Below are 14,476 nucleotides of genomic sequence, written 5' to 3' on the forward strand. Positions count from 1 at the left end.
CCTTTCAGAGCGTGCTGGGACAATCCCACCCACTCTACTTTCACGTGACTTCTAAAATCACTTCACAGTGAAGGCTTCTTGGAAATAGATTTTTAGCATAGACAGCCAATCTGATTTTTAATGCACTATTATTCTAGCCAAAGTCAAGGGTTGACCTACCAACTCTGAACTCTCTCAGAGAGCCTCTCCCTTTCCTAGATGTGTAAAATGAAGTGACAACAGCCCTTCTGGAGAATTATGGTATAGTGAGGAACTCACAGCTTTGATTATCATGAGCCCTGGGCGAAATGGCATCTATAAGCTGGTTTTATTATGACTCTAGAGAACCCCCTTTCCTCCTTTTTTCACACTCTGACCACATTTCCATCTGGCCATCAGGTACTTCATGTCACCTCCTAGCTTACTTTACTCTCAAGATAGATGCTAGAAGGCACTTACATGCTGTCATGAATTTATGCCCATATACAACATTTTTTTCAAATCATTTTTATTTAAAGGCTTTTATCTGTATCTGGAATGGAGGGTTCAGCCTCCAGTTATATCTATTTCAAACATCCTTGTTGCTGGTAGAAAATATATTTTGAGGAAGCAAGCGATATCCCTGTTAGAATGTGACTAGCTGGGTCCCTAAAGTTCAATATTTCAATTACTTGCTTTACTTCAGGATTTAATTCATATGTCTAGGAGAGGCTTAGATTTTCGAAAACATAATCCTTGATATTCAAGAATTTGAGATACTTTCCTTTCTAGGAAAAAAATCTTGGGCAGAATAAAACCAGGACTGCTCCTGCCTCTGATCTCTCTGCCAGCCTTTAGCACCTCATAACTAGAATGGAGCCCCACCCATCCTGCGGCAGCTTCTTCCTAAGTGAGAGCCACATTAGTCAGCGCTGCCACAATGGCCCAGGCTGCTTCTGCAGGTGTCTTCTTGCAATTTGTTGACTTTAACCAGTAATAGTTCCATTTGAGGGCCACTACTTTTGCAGTTCCATACAGTGCCCTGGGAGAACTACGAGTATTGGGTGGTACATGTGTTCTGGATGCCTTCAATGGAAACAGCTCTGCCATTATCTGTTTTAAATATTGGGCCTTAAAAAGTCTCCAAAAACCCATGGACTAGAAGACTACTAAAGTATTTGCTAAATCTAAAATATTATGGGGATTAATAAAATGATAAAACCTGCATGTATTACATGATCCTAAACTGTCTTATAATACATTCTCCTCTTTAATTCATTTCAATTAATCAACTTTACGGATGCCTTGATTTCACTCAGTCATTCTGATGACTGTCTCAGATGTAAGTATAAAACAGGACTTGGCAAACCTTTGTTTTAAAGGAGCAGACAGTAAATATTTTAGGCTTTGCAGGCGAGAGGCAATGTTCACATTCTTCAGGCAACCATTCTCACCTAAAGGCTAATAACTTAAAAAATTTTTTTACATTAAAAACTCCTAAAACCATTCTTAGTTCTCAGGTCATGCAAAAACATGGGGCAGGCCAGATTTGGCCTGTGGGCCATAGTTTGCTGATTCTCAGTGTAATAACTGTTGCATGCTAACTACTAAGAACCATCATGAAAAGACTAGGGAACTGTTTTTGAAATATGAAAACTAAATTTGAGGTAAGCAACAGTCAAGAACAGCTTTTTTAGACACCTTAGAGTATATTTTGAGATAAATGACATGGACTGGAAGAGCCTATTTACAAAATGACCTCAGCACAGGGGCCACACCCCAGCAATACCAAAACAAGGAGTGTGTAAAATTGCACTGGCCAAGGCCATCAATCCCATTTCTCCTTTTCTCCACCTGCCTAACTGTCACAAATTCACTGTTCATTAAATTCATTTTTCAAGCAGGCAATGGCACTCTGTACAACCAGTATAAGCATACTTCTACTCTTCATGGCAACAACAAAAAAAAGTCTCATTTGCAGATCAGAAAATGGGCCTTAGAATACAGAGGCGCCAGTCCTCACCTTGACTTAAATTCTTCTTGGAAGGAACTCTTTATGTCAGCACATCTGTTACTGACTACCAAGTAGTAGCACCCAGCATAAAAGACACGGATAGAAGGGGTTCTATTCACTGCCACAGACATTGACTTGGTTCACAAGTAATTATCTAAGATTTTAAGCAAAGGGGAAAGGAAAAAAGAGAAAAGAACATGAGCATCTGCCAACTGCCGGGCAGTGTCCTAAACTCTTTTACGCTATCTCATTTAGTTCTCGTAACAGTCCTATGAAGTCAGTATTATTATCATTATAGAAAAGGAAACATAACCTCCCCAAACTGAATATCTAGGGACTGGAGATCCGGAATTGGAGTTTAGATTTAGCTCCATGTTCTTTCTGGCATAGCATGCTGTCTCTAACAAAACAAACCAACAAAACAAAACAAAACAACAACAACAACAACACTATTTTTGAATGACCAAACCCTAGTAACCATCGATACACAATTTTGACATTGTGAGTATGGGGGCATTGCCACCCCAGTGATGGGTTTGTAATCCCAATTTGTTTTTCTTTAGAGAGCTGCAGTAGATTTCTTTAATTAAAAAATGCCATGTGAACTACTGGCAAAGTAGTGGAATACGAAATGTAAAGAAACATATTACAGTTTTCTTTTATTCTACTGAATGATGTTGATTATATTCCCAAAATTTTAGGCTTCCACTTTTCCAGAAGAAGAAGAAGGAGGAGGAGGAAGGAGGAAGGAGGAAGGAGGAAAAAAGAAGGAAGAAGGAAGAAGGAGGAAGAAGAAGAAGAAGAAGAAGGTAGAAGGAGGAGGAGAAGGAGGAGGAAGAAGAGGAGGACAAGAAGGTAGGTAATCGGTAATCTGTGGCACCTGTTCTCTAATTTTCAGAACTATAGCATGTATTTTTATAGTATTTAGATAAAAGCAACAATAATTACAACTACTAGACGCTGAACACTTACTATGTTTAAAGAACTCTTTATGTAATTTAATCCAGCAATTGATCGCACTAAGAGGAAAAGTTAGGTTACAGGAAGAAGTATCATTTCCATTTATAAATGTTACATTTGAGCATAGATTGGCTAAACCTATGATCACAGGGATTGTACAAAACATAGTCAGTAATGCAATTTAAGAAAAAAAAAGCCGCTGCCATGGTGCATGCTTGTAATCTCAGAACTTTGGGAGACCAAGGCAGGAAGATAACTTGAGGCCAGAAGTTTGACATAAGCCTGGGTAAGACCTTGTCTCTACACAAAATAATTTTAAAAATAAATTAGCCAGGTGGGGTGGCACACACCTGAAGTCTCAGCTACTCAGAAGGTTGAGGCAGGAGGATCACTTGAGCCCAGGGGTTCAAGGTTACAGTGAGCTATGATCATACCACTGCACTCTAGCCTGAGTGGCAAAGTGAGATCCTGTCTCAAAAGAAAAGACACAAAATACTGTCCATTCTTGCTTTTTGTATAGCTATGACTCTGAACCGCGTTAGTCCTCCAAAACTATGAATCCTAGATCATTACTTTCCCAACTGCAAAATCTTCTAGGGTAGCTGATGCGTCGCACCTTTCATGAAGTACATCCACTTCTCAGAAATGTTTGATAGGTATCCCTGTTAACCAGCTTGAGGAGCAAATTCCTATGAGCGTTGATGAGACTACATCCCATTTTCTTCTTAATCATGAAGAGTTCCCTTTTCTGAAGCCACTCACTCCTAGAAGGCAGAAATAAGGACTTTCTCTATGTCCCCACGGAAAAGGTTCCAGTGAAGCTTACAGACCCCTCACTTCCTAAGGTGGGGCTAGGTGTTAGTAGAAACTCCAGGGTAAGACTCAACTCTGAAATCCGGAGCTGATGGGTAGTGAGTGTAGAAGCAGGACATAAGCAGCTAAGTTCACTAGAGAGAACAGGACTGGAGTCTCAGGAGCAAACCCAGGTCACAGCTAGAACCAGGGAGTTCTGGAAGCAAGGCAAAAGCAGCGTGGAAATTTAGGTAGAAAAACTAAGACTCCAAGAAGGCAGCCGCAACTTCTGATGAATCAATGCCTGCTGTGAAGGCAGCGTTAATGGTTTGAGTCACGGCCAGGGCACCTGAGCAGGGCAGATCAGCCCATGACAATATTGAGGAAGATACCATAAAAGCCAGTCTTCTGGGACAGTGCTGATAGCTGTGTGGAATGAATAAATTCCACAATACTCTCTCTATTCAGTGCCTGCAATATGCTCTCTTATTACTGTAAAATATGGCAAGTAATATCCAAGTTATAATTCATTAATGTCCCTTAATTTAGAGTCTTTGCTATTCTTAACATTGTCAGTACCCATACAAGTATAAAAAAGATGAAATTTCACTGTGGCTACAAACACCCTGAATATGAACAGTTTTTTTTTTTTCTTTACTCTTCACATGAAAGAGACATAACCATCTATGTTTTTCTTTCCTTGGAAGGTAAATTCAGTTGAAGCAGAAAGTCAGAACTTTAGACTCAGCAGTCTGGTCTATAACTTCTTAACCATAAAAAGTATTAGCTTCTCATTTCAGAAATTCTATCCTGAATTCTCTGTTTTGCCACCCTTAAGACCTGCTTCAGGCACACCTCAAAGTATAATAGACCCAACCTTCTCTTCTCATATTCCAGTTGATTACTGGTGAAATTATACTCATTTAACTTTTATTTTAAGTTCAAGGGTACATGTGCAGGTTTGTTATACAGATAAGCTTGTGTCATGGGGGTTAGCTGTACAGATTATTTCATTGCCTAGGTATTAAGTCTAGTTGTTTTTCCTGATCCTCTCCCTCCTCTCACCCTCCACCTTCCGATAGAAATAATAATATAAAAATAATCAATACTTTTCCCAATAAGGATAAAGCTACAATTGCCCAGCCTCACTACTTGCCTCTCCTCCTCAATGAGGTATGAAATTGTTTTTGCTCACCCACAAAAATATTTTTACAGCAAAACTTGCACATATTGTAAAACTGGGTAATTCAGCTTAATCTTGCATGAAAAACTAACATGAATACAAGGGAATAAGTGGATATGAAAAATTGAAGCACCAAATTAAGCAGCCTGCAAACATATAAAGGCATTAACATTAGCTGCATACATGCAAATGTGCCCTGTGCTGGCTGGGAATCAGAATCTTCATTTTCTTCAGCTGAGTGGTTATGAGATCTCATTCTTAATCAAAATATGAGCAGTGCCATTATAACGCTGCTGTGGGGTGACAAGCAAAATATCCACCTATAGGTTTTATGTAGTGAGAAACAGAAATAGACACTACAGTGCAATTCTAATTCTAACTCCTCCCAGTCAAGATTCAGGTCATGTTTTCCCAGAAGTCATATGCCTACATTTTATGATCCAGAGCAATGGCTTTCAAAGGGTGAAAAACATTTGACCAGCAGCAGCACCTGGACCAGCAGCACCTGGTGGTGTCACCTGGGAACTTGTTAGAAATGTCTGGCAGAAATTCAGATTCTTGGGACTCACTCAGACCTTCTGAATCAGAAACGCTGGGGGTGGGGCCCAGCAAACTGTATTTTCACAAGATTTCCAGGCGATTTGATGCATACTGAAGGACTGGCTCAGGACTTGGGGGGGGGCACAATTAACAGGTTAAAACAACCAGTGCCTACAACAGAGAAGTATGAGGCTTGCTCCTGACCTCAGCATTCTCCAATCTTGCTCGGTGGACCATCCACAGATGCAAGAGAGGTTACAAAAACTGCAAGGTTTTGATAGCAGTTCAAAGGAATGCTTCATACAGACTTTACCAAATGTTTACCTTTAAATCCCTTTTGTGCCCCAAGTTTCCACCTCCTTCTGACCAATTCCAAAACTGTTCTGCTGCTTTTTCACCTTTGTAAATTCCAAGCAAAGCAGTGCTTTTGAAGTTAATGCAAGTAATAACTATGCATTTTTATAATGCTCTATGTCTTTTTAAAGACTTTTACATAGTTATGTTGTTTAATCTTCACAACTCTCCTATAAAGTTTAACCTACTGGGAAATGTGTGTGGTAGTTTAGAACCCTCTAATAAATCTCTAACTTAATAACCATTTTTTGAGAACAGACTATACGAGGCACTTTTACAGAAAATTATTTCTAACACAACTCTGCAAGCCGTCCCATGACAGCAAATATACCCAATTTAAGAATGTAGAAAATGTACTAAAACATATACCATAAAATTACATTAAAATGAAATATTAACTATTTCACAAATTTATGTTAAATCCTGTATAGATTTTTATATGGTGCTTTTTATTATAAAAAGTAATAATATTGTAAGAGAGAAGCCATGACCTCCCAGTCAGGAGGGTAGAGGGAAGAGAACAACACGTGACTTCAAATAATCCTCCTCCCAAAAAAGTCTTTTTCCTTCTACATTTCCCTATATTATCTGAAAAAAAAAACACCTATTTTTTTTTCCGGAAAAATCTAAGGTTACATTCAAAATTTGGATAATTCAACAGGACTTGTAAGCTCTAAACATAACAATTGTTTTATAACCCAATACAATTGGAATTAATAAAATTCCCTTCTTGTAGATTTCTCTTGTTCCAGCTGTGTTAGCTCATCCTTGATGAGTAGTTTCTGTGGGACTCAAACATCTCAACCACACTGGCCTCTATGATGTCTTCATGGCTTAGGTCATCTGCTAAGGTCATGTTTTACTGAATCTGTAGTACAGCTTCTGTTTGAAAGGAGCCATAATTTTTGTGATCACTCATGGGACTGATGATCTTCCATACAGCATTCACTGTTAATAAATGGACTCCCTGCCAAGACCAGGCACTGGTCCACACTGTCCATGATATCTCAGACTCACCAAGTGTGGGCTTCTAGATACCATTAGTTCATCACAGGTGTTCACAAGAAGATCTATACAAGTACTAAGCCTTGAAAGTGGCATTCACACTTCGATCTACAGGCTATGAAATAGTCCCTCTTAGATTATCAGATAAATCACCTAAATTTACAGGCCTGGCCTGGGGCATTATTATATGGAACACAGAACCTTTGAACGAAAGGGCAAAGAAATATAAATGAGCCATCCTTGAGGCCTGCTCGTTGCTGCCTTGGCCTTCCTGTTAGGTTACAACATTGCTCTCAGGTTAGCTCAGTAGCAGGCGTGGAGAGTCCTGGGATTTTCAGAATAGTAGACAAGTAAACACTTTAATTTTATTAAAGTCATCCTCAGCATGTCCTCAAGTGATAGTTGGCTACTTTAACCTGGGACACTATTATCTTTCACAGAAATAAAAGTATTTTCAGGCAATCCTTTCCAATCAAGCTCTGTATTTTCAACCTGACAAATTTGTTTCAATGAGGGAAGGCAACACTTCAGGAGATGTGCAAGACTGGTATGTTCCAGAACTGCTATCTTCCCTGTTCATCTTCATGCTATGCAAACTCTCCTTCTCTTAGAATGTTATCAAGCATCATATACTTGACAAGAATTTCCATTGCAAAACCATGACTTCTTCACATCACAAGTCCTCAATCAGTGTGGCTTCTGAAAGATTATGGTGTTCAAAGGCAAATTTTACTGCCTCCTATTCTATGCCCATACATACTCAATGGGTTTCCATCAAAATATTTTTGTGATAAATTAATTTACTAGCACTTAAAGGTAGAAGTGACTGACAATCATTAAACAAATGTTTTCTTGATTTTGTATAATAGAACATAAAAGGGAATAACTCCAAGTACTTTTGCTATTTAGCCAAGTCTTAATCTTCATCAAATTGTCTTAACACTTCAGACTTTACATTTAACTAAATGATGAAGTTTCCTTTTGCACCTTTGGCATTTTCATGGTTTGGCTTCTTTCCATAGATCTAGGGCAAAGGTTTGCAGCGGATGTTAATATGTACTCCTGACAAGCACATTTCTAGAACTTTAAAAGAAAGGCTTACAAATTTTGTTTTGTAATATTTTCCCCTGCCTGGTTCTGCCTCTTGGTTTGTTGACTGCTCTCCAAAACAAAAGGCATAATTCATTTTTTTAAAAGGAAGAAAGTGAGAAAGCAAAATCATACCTGAGGGAAGGAGGAATAAGGAAAGAAGTAGGGCTCGGGCGCGGTGGCTCATGCCTGTAATCCTAGCACTTTGGGAGGCCGAGGTGGGTGGATCACCTGAGGTCAGGAGTTCGAGACCAGCCTGGCCAACATGGTGAAACCAAGTGTCTACTGAAAAAATACAAAAAATTACCCAGGTGTGGTGGTTGCACATCTGTAATCCCAGCTACTAGGCAGGCTGAGGCAGGAGAATTGCTTGAACCTGGGAGGTAGAGGTTGCAGTGAGCTGAGATCATGCCACTGCACTCCAGCCTGGTTGACAGAGCGAGACTCCATCTCAATTAAAAAAAAAAAAGGAAAGAAGTAGAGAGGGGTAAACTTTCACAGTGATAAGCTACCTGGAGAAGTAAAATTCTGGGAACAAAGTTGAGCAAGATGGTCATCTGAGTGTTTCAAGTGCTCTCAGAGTTACAGAAAATGTGGGTCAACCTGAAGACGCTCCACTGATGGCTGGAGCAACTTAGGTATCCTTGCCCCTTAGGAGGCAAACCTACCACAGCCGGAGGCTCAAATTCCAGAGCTCAACATCTTTTTGAGGACCAAATATAGAAAAGAGTCATGGACAAAAAGTGGACATTTGCTTGGAATGACAAAAACATTTCAAGCTGAACCTTAAAATATTTAAAACTCTAAAACTTTAAAAACACTACCAGACATATAAAAACAGACACCAAGACAAATGTGACGGTTTGGAAAATGAGCCATATGCTGTATGCTACATACAACAAAGGTGCTAATGTTTTCCATAGATATGGATAGCATTGCTTCCCAAACCCATTGCCGAGAGGTTTCAATATAGCCAGACCAGCCCATCACTAGAAACCGTTTATATTGGATGTTAGACCATTTTTCAGTCATTTCTGGTTAGCGTTGACTGTTGACTACTGGGTTCCAGGTCTTAGTAAGATCATAGATTTATGAACTAAAGTAGTAGGGGAATGCTTTACAGGCTGCTTAAAATTGTTTGTTAATTTAATGTGCTGAAATAAATGTTTATATATCAAATATTGAACAAATCAGACATACAAAAACAAAAGCTAGTCATGCTTTTTCATATACATATATATCTAATACAAAATATTTATGTATGTGTTGGTAACACTGCACATTGATATATTTGATGTGTGTATATGCACCTGTACCTGAAACCTCTGTAAGACTGGTCAACGCTTCTTAATCTCATCTCCCTGTGTCTCAAAAAGCAGAGGCTATGTTGTCCCTAACAGTAAGTGCTTAAAGTAACTGATAAAGGTCCAATGGGCCATTATTAAGGCCCAGTTTTGATGACTGATGCTCTCGAAATATTTGCTTACTGCCTTTTCTCCCTGCATCTGAATCAACTGGGAACTGTCAAGTTTAAAACGTTATACAAGGATGTCTTTCTCCCATTCCACTGCAATGCATCTGTAAATTTTAAATTATAATGGCTTATTCATACTTTTCAAAAGAAAAAAACAGTCTGCTGCCAAACCTGGCTCTGGAATCAGATGGGGGTGGGGGTGGTATCTGCAACCCACAGAAAATAGAAAATTCTCATTGTCTGGAATGTGAAGCTGGTAAATCTTGTTTTTCATCTTCATAGCATGACTGTAAGAGTGTTCCATATGTAAGGACAATCACTAATTATGTTTGCATAAGTATATCACCATTACAGAGAGTAGAAAATGCATAAAAATCCAGGCTGACTAAAAGAAAAATAACTTCCTTATGGCATATTAATCTCTTCTTCTTTTTTTTTTTGTTTTTTACTACATACATGTAATTTTCCAAATATAGTCACCTATTATTCAAACCTAGGCAGATGGAAGCTGGTCTGGGAGTGTCATCCCATCTCCTTTCCCACAACGGTTGGCAAACATAAATGAACATTCTTACAAGTTGGTCTGCTGTTGTGAAAATTTCCTTAGAGACCTGGGGCTTCCTTTTAAAACATAAAGATGACAACTTTTCATTAAGAAATCCACATGCAGCCTGCTACCTGCTTAAGGAGGAAACATTTCCTTCGACTCTAAATCAAGTGAGTAAATTTAACATACCTGTGAGGGTTGGGTGCACTGAATTTCTGGCAGAAGTCCACAACTAAAAGAGGTAATGCATTATTTTATTTTATTTCTTTATGAGAAAAAACAATCTGCTGCCACACCTAGCTCAGGAATCAGAAGGGGTGGAGAGCAATTTGCAGCCCATTGATAAAGAACAACACAGATGATCTTAGGAAAATTTTTTCTCACGGGAGCATTCCTTTCAACCAGAATAAAAGGCCTAAAGAAGGGTAGCTGTGGTTGGCTCTGCTTTTGCTGTCTTTACCTGAATAGAGGTCAGGCCCAGGTCCTGGGGAGCGTCCCACGGTCCCTTCAGCAGCAGCATCTCTAGGGGAAGTGGCCGGCTGCAGGGGCTGCACGCTGAGGCAATCCGTGAGCAGGTCTGGATGGAGCTCTGTGCTGGACCGCAACTAAGAGGAGAAAACGGAAGAGACATTGATAAGGAAAGCTAGTCCTTAGAATATTTTCCTGGGAAGGCATCATGCTCTATCAGTGCAACTCAACCCACAAAAATTTATCAAGTAGCAACTACGGGTAAGGCACAGAGTCTTAACAGAGTGTCAATAAAAGGGTCAGTTCTCCAATCCTAATAACACCTGGCAAGAGCTTCTGGAAAAATGTGGCTAGAGGCGGATTTGACTTCAGTCCTTGATATTTCCACTTACGGGAACTCAACTTCCTATTATACTTCCTTTTATTTGTTCTATATCTTATCAGAACTTGTAGCGATAACAACAACAAACTCAAGTAGACTTAATTCATCTTGGAAAGTGCTTTTAAAATAGAAACACTGTCATGAAAACATCCCAGAGATGATTAAGAAATGCCCATTGAGATTTAACTCCTATAGATTTTCCATGAAGGGAAAATACTCGGGTTAAATTTTAAAATATTATGGAACATGATTCAAAGATAAAACAGTGTGATTAACAGCAACAAAACTCCAACAGTAAGTTACATAAAAACAGAACAATTTAAGTCTTATATATTAAAGAGTTACATGTAAAAAAAGTCAAACAATAAAAAATGCTAAAATAAACTGTAGGTGAAAAGTTGTCTGATCTTTTAATGAATAAGAATTTTTTAAGTGTAATTGAAATGGAAAAAAACACAATGTAAGATTTAGTGACATAAAAATATTAATGTCCTGCTTGTACAAAAACATAATACCTTAAAAGTAATCTAGAAATATATTTGTTACAAATATTGCAAATGGTAATCATCTTTGGTATTTAAAGAGTGCGTGTATAAATTGATTTTATAAAAAGACTAAACCTTTAGATATAGAGCTAGAGTATGCTTATGCAGTCAACAAACATTTATTGAGTGTTTGCTACATACTTCTCTAGACCCTAGGAACGCTGACTGCTTTTGTCAAAGTTAGACTCTAGATGGGGAAGCAGATGATGAACAAATAAAATATATACAACCTCAGATGGTGATAAATGCTATGGAGAAAAGTGATGCAGAGAAGCGAGACAGTGAGTAGGAGTAAGGGATGGTGACTTTAGATAGGGGATATAGGAAAGCCTCTTGGAGATGGCATTCATAAAAAGCTTTGAAAGAAGTGAGGATAAGCTGTGCAGACCTATGGGGGAAGACCCTGCCTACCCTGTGGTGTGTCTGGATGTTGTGCGGAGAAGTAAGAGTCAAGTAGGGTGAGCGTGGGGCCTGGGGCCTGGGGAAGAGAAATAGATGAAACCAGGGATGAAAGGTGGGGAGGTGGAAATGGGAAGGAGATGTTGGATAAAGCTTTGACATGAACAGAAACGGTTAAAAAAGAAAAAAAGGAGAAACAGAAATGACAATAAATGTGAAAAATGTTTGGCACACTTGCAAAGAAGTGCAATGTTAAAATGTCTTTTTACTTGCTGAATTATCAAAAACATCAAAAAAAAAAACAGTAGTAGTGAAGGTACAGTGAGAGAGGCATTGTTCACACTGTTCATAGGAGTGAATATTGCTACAGTCTAGATGGTATGTGGGAATATGTTTTTCAAGGTCCAGAATTGAAATAATTTGATTCTAGAACTTGTCTTAAGGAAATAGCCAGAAATTTTAAAGAAGATTTTTACCCCCCCAAAATACACACATATATATAATAATAAATAGCATTATATATAGCAATACCTAATCAGAAAATGCAACTTAAAATGTCTTAAATGTCTACAAGTAGGGCTAATCAATTATTTTACCTCAATTTGATGGAATATTATATAACCGTTAAAATGATATTTATGAATATAAAAGCAAAACTCAAAGTTTTATATGTATATAGACACAAAATGATAATTACATAAAAATATGTAGATAAAATATCAGAAAGTAATGTAATTGAACATTAAAACTGAGTTTTGCTTTCAGTAGCACTATTACAAACTTATTTCCTTCCCTTTTTTAAAATCCTTTCTTCTGCTTTCTGTAAGGTCCTCTGAATGGGCTACACCATGGTGGAGCCATTGTGACCCCTGTGACCCACATGTACAGGCCTCCTGGAGTCACAAAGGCTGGAGCAACAGGAGAACCACTAAAGAAGAAGAAACAGCTAGTTCCTGCCTTCACTGATTAACAGACCCTGCAACATTCCACCATTCAGATATGTTCCCGCCCTACCCTAAAGAATCAATCGACCTTTGATACTATGCCTTGCGACCTCCCTCCACCTCGTGACTATGCACCTTGTGACATTCTTCCCCTGCCTGAAAAAACTGCCCCTAACTGTAACTTTCCACTACCTATCCCAAACCTATAAAACCAGTTCCACTCCCACCACCCCTCGCTGACTCCCTTTACAGACAGCTCGCTCGCACCGGAGTGAAGAAACAGCCTTACTGCTCACACTTAGCCTGATTGGGTAGTCTCTTCAATTAGGCACGCACATACCACTTTCCAAATTTTCTATATTCCAATGATGTACCAAAGCTGGCTTGCACCAATCTGAGGTGTTAATTTGTGCATCTTTTCCAAACCTTCCATGCAATGATGACAGACTGATAGCTTGAAATCAGTCATAGCGAAAGTACTTACACCATGGAAATTGGTAATTCTACAAATAGGCTTTTTCATCTAAAGAGCTGGTTGCTAAACATTACCAGCACACCGCTGGCAATGACAATGACCAAATTCTGATCAGAAAGAAAGACAAACACACACATACACCAGTAAGTTACTATTTAGAAAGAAGTATTTCCTGGGTCTCAGAAAGCTTCATAAAGAGACAAACACATGCCCAGATCTTAGCCCAAGAATATGAAAGTGGCACAGTGACCCTAAACGTAAGGAAGGGACATTTAACACAGGTAGTGACTGAGACATAACTTTGTTGTAACTTCCTCAGCTGTGGCACATTGCAATCTCTGACCAGGACTGTCTGTATTAGTGCCTAACTCTTTCAGGACCTTTGGAAGGTATGTTTGTTATTTTGGTACTAACCTAACACATGGCATGTAAGAAAAACTGGAAAAAAAATTTCAAGGTTTGGAATGAGTTCTGGTGATCACTTTTAATTTATCTTCCATCATTAAAATATGATCTGGGGTCCATATGTTTTACTAAGGGCAGACATGGATGCTTCTCTGCTTTCTATTACCAACTACTATAGGGTTTTACAGTTATCAGTACCAATGAGGTCTTTGCAAGGAATTTCACGGCTAGGGTTACTCCTGGCATCAAAGGCAGGCAATTCTTTCTTAGCTTCACTAAATATTCATGTTTTCCAACAGTGTGAGTCCATACAACTTTGTGGTGAGAGTTAATTTGGTTTTCTCTGGGATTAGGCATGGTTCTAGAAAGTGCTTCTCAAATTGAACAAGCTTAGGAACCTTAAGTTAAATTTCCAAAGGAAAGCCATATGCATAGAAATGCAGTCATGATATGGAAGTGTAGTATCCCTCCCAGATCTTCAGACCAGGAAAGGGGCTTTCAGATCCCTTAAGGTTTTTAAGCATTCTCTAGTACAGGAATGATCTAAAGGGTGAGGCAGGAGGCACACAGCAGAATCTCTTGGGAGGGGTGTCTTTCAATGTAACATAGTTTTACATTTGGAATAAGAAGCCCAAGTATTTATTTTAAAAAAAATTGCATAATGTATATTTTACCATCATCTTTTTTTTTTTTTTTTAGACAGAGTCTTGCTCTGTTGCCACCAACATCTTCTTAGCTGTTAGGAATAAACAAGATAGAGGGAAATTTTTCAAGGACAGGAGGGAGGGTCTTCACCTGTGGTTCCCAATCTTGGGGATGTATCAGAATCACCTGCAGTGTCCCAACCCAGAGCTGCTGATTCAGTAGGTCTGCGATGCAGTTCTAAGTTCCCAGGTGATGATGCTTCTATTGGTCTGGGAATTACAATTTTGGAGCCACTAG

The 14,476-nt window shown here is 38.8% G+C and overlaps 1 protein-coding gene and 1 long non-coding RNA gene across 3 annotated transcripts in view; one reads left to right on the forward strand and one right to left on the reverse strand.

The window, feature by feature from the left end:
- GLIS3 (GLIS family zinc finger 3) overlaps window positions 1-14,476 on the reverse strand; it is a 489,017-nt gene that overhangs the window by 64,074 nt on the left and 410,467 nt on the right. For both annotated transcript variants that reach the window (XM_011988357.1, XM_011988358.1), the window contains one exon: window positions 10,377-10,521. In XM_011988357.1, coding sequence (XP_011843747.1) covers window positions 10,377-10,521 — 145 coding nt within the window. The remainder of the gene's footprint in view (window positions 1-10,376; window positions 10,522-14,476) is intronic.
- LOC105545425 lies at window positions 10,330-12,951 on the forward strand. Its single transcript, XR_001006919.1, has 2 exons — window positions 10,330-10,645; window positions 12,538-12,951. It is a non-coding gene; the product is annotated as an uncharacterized LOC105545425 (long non-coding RNA).

This window comes from Mandrillus leucophaeus, unplaced genomic scaffold (genome assembly GCF_000951045.1).
Source record: "Mandrillus leucophaeus isolate KB7577 unplaced genomic scaffold, Mleu.le_1.0 Scaffold329, whole genome shotgun sequence".
NCBI classification, from domain to species: Eukaryota; Metazoa; Chordata; class Mammalia; order Primates; family Cercopithecidae; genus Mandrillus; species Mandrillus leucophaeus.